The following is a 6,166-nucleotide window of genomic DNA, read 5'->3' as shown; positions in this document are numbered from 1 at the left end:
TTGTGACAGAATAAAGACCTTTGCACACTCTGCACACACATTATTATTATTATTGTTATTTCTTACCCTCCTCTCCCCATGCGTTTAGGCGGGGAACAAACAAACAACAGCAGTTAAAACACACATCAGTTTGAAAAGGCAAATCAGATGTGGACCTATGAAAAACAACCCACATCTAAAATTCATCATTAAAAGAAAAGCTAAAAACACTCATGTTGATATAGATTCCTGCTTCTTAGTGATGCTCCAAGTGGAGGACTTTTTGGAATTTCTCCTGGAGAGAAGAAGGCTGAAATGTAGGGCTGATCCTGGAACAGGACGCTGTCACCCAGTGTCCCTCTCCCTCCCTCGGTCTCTTCCCTGCCAAGGCTCAGCTTTCAGGACTGTTTACTGTTGCTGTAGCTACCTCAGTCAAGAGCTTGGGCTTTGGCTGTTCCCTTCCAGTGTTTTGCATTTCACCAAAGCCAAGCAGAGGAACAACTCCAGGTAAGGAAATCAATGTGCCAAGGACTTTTTTTTTGTCACAAATTGCTCTCTCCTCAAGGCTTGTACTTGTTAGATCCTTTCTTGGCCATATGCAAGACTGTAAGCAAGTCACATACTCTCAACCTTAGAGGAGGGCCATGGCAAACCCTGTCTAAAGAGACTTGCCAAGATAGATTGTTGTTTCTGACTTATGGCAACCCTGTCAAAAAGTTTTCTGGGGCTGAGAGTGTGTGACTAGCCTAAGGTCCAGGGCCAAGTGGGGAATTGAACCCTGCTCTCCAGAGTTGTAGTCCCAGCATTCAAACCACTACGCCACACTGGCTATATGTGTGTATAATGCATGTAATGTAATTAATATGTTCTTATATGCCTTCAAGTCATTTCTGACTTATGGTGACTATCACGGAGGGGGTTGCCATGGCCATCTTCTGAGGCTGGGAGTGTGTGATGTGCCCAAGGTGAGCTTCCATGTTAGGATTCGAATCCTGCTCTCCACAGTCCTAGTTCAACATTCAAATCACTGTACCATACTGGCTTTCAGGGTTAGGGTTAGGGTTAGCCTTTAGATCACCATAAGTTGAGAACAACTTGAAGGTACACAGGAACACAACACTGTAAATATATATGATATACGATTGCACTGAACCTCATAGTTTCTCCTTAAAATTATTCACTGGTGATTGTTGCTGTGCGATGTGCATTCAAGTAATTTCTAATGTATGGCAAACCTAAGACCAACTTTTCATGGGGTTTTCTTGGCAAGTTTCTTCAGAGGTGGTTTGTCATTGCCATCCTCAGAGGCTGAGAGAGTGTGACTTGCTCAAGGACACCCAGTGGGTTTCATGCCAAATGAGGATTCAAACCCTGGTCTCCAGAGGGATACTCCAATGCTCAAACCTCTCGTTCTCATTTAAGTTGTGTATCTTTCAAGTCCTTGGCCATCTGTTCTCAAAGCTGGACAATTCTATCCACATTTTATCTGGGAGCAATTTGACTCAGCCATTGTGTTTAATGTTTAGTGTTGCACTGTATATAATTTTTTTTGTTGATCAACTTGTGAAAAGAAACAATACAATCATCACATATGAACCCTACAGAGTATAGCAGCAAACTAAACAACAGGAAGAAAAAAATACTAATAAACGTAGATATACACTTTAATAAGATCCTATGTATGTTTACTCAGAAGTATGCTTCCTTGTGTTCAATGGAGCTTACTCCTATGTAAGTGGGTTTAGGCTTTGCAGCCAAAGTGCAACAGTGCAATCTAGCCTTTTAGTACACAACTTCACATTTCCACATTTTGGTTGTCTTGATGCCTGTAGACCACTGATGATCTTGAATAATGTTGTGGAAAAAATGCTCAACTATTGCTTGGCTGTAATTATAATATTTGTTGTATTTAACATTCCCTGTATCTATTAAAGTGTATATGTAGATATACTAATACTGACAATCTTTATTTATGGTCAATAGACCTGTCAAAGCATAAAATAACTCAACATAAATGGAAAGATCACATATAACATTAAACCAATATGAAACAAAAAGTTTCATTATAATGCAGAAAGTTAAAAGTAAAATTAAATTGTCAGATTGGATTGCAACATTGGGGATTATCTTAATTATGTTATTAATTATTAATTAATTACATTAATATTATTTCTTCCTATCCATGATAAAAAAAAAAAGGGGGGGGGGAGTTCAAATATGTAAAATAATTAAAAGTCCTGTAGCACCCAGGAACACTCCAGACTAGCTTCCCTGAGTCTCAGGGCTAGGGAAAGGTAGGATATAAATAATAATAACTTTATTATATTTAAATATAAGCACACTTCATCAGACCCATGAAGGCTGGATCTACGATGCAGAATTACTGCAGTTTAACACTTCTTTAACTGCTATGGCTTAATGCTATACAATTCTGGGATTTGCAGTTTTATGAGATATTTAGCCTTCTCTGTCAGAGAGCTCTTGTGCTAAAACAAATGATAAATCTCAGGATTCCATAGGATGGAGCCATGATAGTTAAAATGGTGTCAAACTGCATTAATTCTGCAGTGCAGCAGCACCTGAAGTCTAAACTAGAATTTCTGATGCCGATACAATATATATTATTTTTCTGTATGTACGGTACACAAATTTTTTTGCTCTTACAGCAATGGAGAAATAATTCATTGCATTATTTTCCTTGCATTATGCTGTCTGTTTTTGCCCCGTATCTGTGCTGCATCAGCCCCATGCTGCAGCACAAATGAGCCACAAAAATAGAGCCGCCTAGAGCGGCTTTTTTTTTGCAACGTCAGAAGCTGGAAGCGGTGCCACCATGATGCCTCTGACGTGACAATGGACAACAAGGTAAGGGGGCAGTTATTTCCTGCATTTTATTAATGCTACAATACACTTGATGCTCTAAACCCTTGTTTGCTTACACAGGTATTATGTTAGAAGTTTCTGGTGCTGAGATGTGTGTGGCTTTTCAACTCCATTACTAGGGAGGGGTGGCCTAGGACAAAAAGGCTAGAGAGATGAAGGATGGATTCACTGCCTATATTCTACAGAGCCTGGAAGGTTGTTGAAATTGATGTAGTTGAAATTAATGTAGTTACCTTTAAGTAGTTAAAAAAACATTTTAAAGGTAATGTAAGGCTCGGTACACATGGGTGCTTTGTGGTATGGCAGCGGTAATTTTAGGGTTCAGGAGCGCGCAGCAACCACACACTCCCGAACCCTTCCGTACAGCCATGATGCTGCCCCCACTGTACAGTGCCCAAAAGTCACTGGCAGGAAGAGGCATCATGGTGGCACCGCTTCCTGCTTCTGTCGTTGCAAAAAAGAAGCCGCTCTAGACGGCTCTATTTTTGTGGCACATCTGAGCTGCAGCATGGGGATGATGCAGCACAGACACGGGGCAAAAACGGACAACATAATGCAATGAAAATAATGCAATGAATTATTTCTCCATTACTGTAAGAGCAAAAAAATAAAAATGGATTGCTTTTTAAACACCACAACAAGTAATAGGAACAAATTGTTTTTAATGGTAACTGTCCATTCCACCTACACACATGCAGACAAGTATCACAGAAAGTAAGAAAGTAAAATAATAGCAAAGACAAAGGTAACATCATGAATAAATGGGAAAAACATTGCAAGGAAAGAGTCCAAGAAGAATTTATTAAAATATTTGGGAAGTAGAAAGGAAAGTACTGTATTTGGAAACAATAAACAAACAGAACTTGTAACCATCCTACGCACTGCACAGCACAACACAATATAGCAGGCATACTTCCTACAGAACAACTTATGTGCACATGAACAAAGGATGCTGAAGGCAACAGTAGTTTACTGAGGTCAGAATCCTTACCCAAAGGTCAGTGATGGGTGACTCCCTGGGAAAATGTGTTCTAGGATTAGAAACAACCTGTTAGGCATTTAGAACACATTCCCTCTCCCCCTTTCTCCCAGCCTCAGTGGTTTTACCTGTTGAACAGCGGCTAGTTAACTCCTTACAAGCCAGTCAAGTCAAAAGTGTGCACCAGTGGAATGATTGGTTATGTTAGGAACCAAAGTGAGAACAGCTTTGATGAAAACACAACTATTTTTTACACTAGCATAGTGCCTCAACAAGATTGCTTCTTTGAAATATAACCCCCTAATGAGGCTTTGTTCACCTTCTGGTTACTTTGGAGGAAATCCCACAAAACCTCAAGAAGCAACAATATCAGTCTGAAGGCAACAAATTTGGTTTAGGCTTTGGATTTCAGCCAAACCCACATCTCAAGCGCCTCTGCAGAGGTCCTTAGCAACTTGACTAATCTGTGCCAAGACTCTTACTATTGGATTCTGCACAGAACTAATGTGATGAAGCACATAATTATTATGTGATGACCCTTCATCACATTTGAGAAGAATATTTGGACTTTGGTTTCCTTGCATTCTCATCCTTCTATCCCTCTTTGCCTATACATTGGTCCAGCCCTAAGTCTCCAATGACTTCCAGTTACCCACTGTTAAAGTCAGTGTAATCTAGTAAGCAAAATAATGGATTTGGTTTTATGTCAGTTGACCTATTTCACTTCCTCTTTAAAATTGTTACTACTCAACCTCCACATCCTATCTTTGATGATATATTACAGGAAGTCTTGTGGGAATGAGAATGATTTGAAAGCACATCAGTAATGGTATTTGCATGTGGATTATGTAATGTCTGCTATTTAACTATTGGTGGGCTCACTATGGCATAATATTTTTGCAGTTCTTATAGAAGAGAGAACTTTGCCCTACAGTCCAAATATGCTTTCCCTGTTTACTGGAAACAGAAGACGTTAAGATCTATTTCACAGGAATGTCCTTGTTTTCAAACATATTCACTGCATTTTCTCAATAAGGATTTTGAAGAGTGGGAAATGGAAGCAGGTACTTCCCAAAGTGGATCTCAGTGGGCTGCAAAAGATTCCCTTGGAGAGATGTCATCTCATCACCCAGCTGATGAAAATATGGGATCTTCATGTTCTTTAAGTCTGGACTCAGTAAACAGCACCAGTGACTTCTTCCCTGAGCAACTTACATTCTTGTGCACTTCACTGAATAACAACATGCTGGATAGAGATGCTGGGCTGCCTGTTGTCTTGGGCCACACTCAACTGTTTCAGGACACTCCATTTCTTTATCTGGCCAGTCATAGTTCCCCACCTCATGTAGTACCACCTATTCAAGCTGAAATGTTTTCAACCAGAAAAAATAATGAACCTGGCGGAATCCCAAGTTGTTCTTCTGCCACTGCTTCTCCTCCTTTAATAATTCAAGAAGACGTAACCTCTCAAAACTTGAAACAGGTGAGTTTGTGTTCCATTTAAAACACATTACCTTTGTTATGACCAAAATTTCTGACTAATAATACAACTTGCTGATTTTTTTATCTCTTTGACAAGAGGAACATTCTCATCCGCCACGCCTAAACTATGGAATGACCTGCCAGAGGAGATCCGTCATAATACAACTTTTGATGCCTTCCGGCAGGCCTTCCCTGACTGATCGTTCCATGATATTGATATGGTTTGCCCTTGTCTGCCCAATGACACCTCATTTTAATTATATCTATTTTATTAATTTAATTATATTTTATAATGTTCTTGTTTAGTTTATAATAAGGGGTAAGGGAATCATGTAATTTTTATTTATGTTTTATATTTGTTATCAATGTATTTTATGGTTGTAACCTTGATCCTTCTGGGAGAGGCAGGCTATAAATATTATTATTATTATTATTATTATTATTATTATTCCCAAAAGTAATGCGTTACAGGTAACAACAATATGACTCCCTAGCTCTGTTTTTGAGAGTTGGCAAATGGGTCAAGCTGAGCCAGTGAGCTTCATGGTGGAACAAGCTCACCCTTTTCTACATACAGCATGCAAAGCCCCATTGCTTTCACCACACTGAGATCTTTAAAATATCAGCCCCAAGGGTGAACTAGTAAAAGCTATGCTTGGCAAGCTTTTAGATGTGGAGCTCTCTCAAGTGGTAAAAAGAAATACATTTTTTGTGCTACCATAAGCTTTTCTCACCTTCCATATTTTGCATATCAGTTTAATTTTTATTTATTTATTCTTGTGATGGGTCATCAGAAGGTAAACACGGGCTTAAATTGCAAGTCTGACTGCAGAGGCACATACG

At 39.3% G+C, this 6,166-nt stretch overlaps 1 protein-coding gene across 3 annotated transcripts in view; it reads left to right on the top strand.

Annotated features, from left to right (window-relative positions):
- Window positions 1–464: 464 nt before the first annotated feature.
- Window positions 465–6,166, top strand: part of LOC149310919 (uncharacterized) — a 52,542-nt gene continuing 46,840 nt past the window's right edge. For all 3 annotated transcript variants that reach the window (XM_089530026.1, XM_089530025.1, XM_089530027.1), the window contains exons 1-2: window positions 465–486; window positions 4,878–5,324. In XM_089530026.1, the coding sequence (XP_089386152.1) occupies window positions 4,896–5,324 (429 nt within the window). In that variant the 5' untranslated portion in view covers window positions 465–486; window positions 4,878–4,895. The remainder of the gene's footprint in view (window positions 487–4,877; window positions 5,325–6,166) is intronic.

Source organism: Sceloporus occidentalis, unplaced genomic scaffold (assembly GCF_023333645.1).
Source record: "Sceloporus occidentalis isolate IW3139 unplaced genomic scaffold, rSceOcc1.0.p SCAF_6, whole genome shotgun sequence".
NCBI lineage: Eukaryota > Metazoa > Chordata > Lepidosauria > Squamata > Phrynosomatidae > Sceloporus > Sceloporus occidentalis.
The sequence above is the reverse complement of the archived record's forward strand: the minus strand, read 5'-3'. Positions and strand labels throughout refer to the sequence as shown.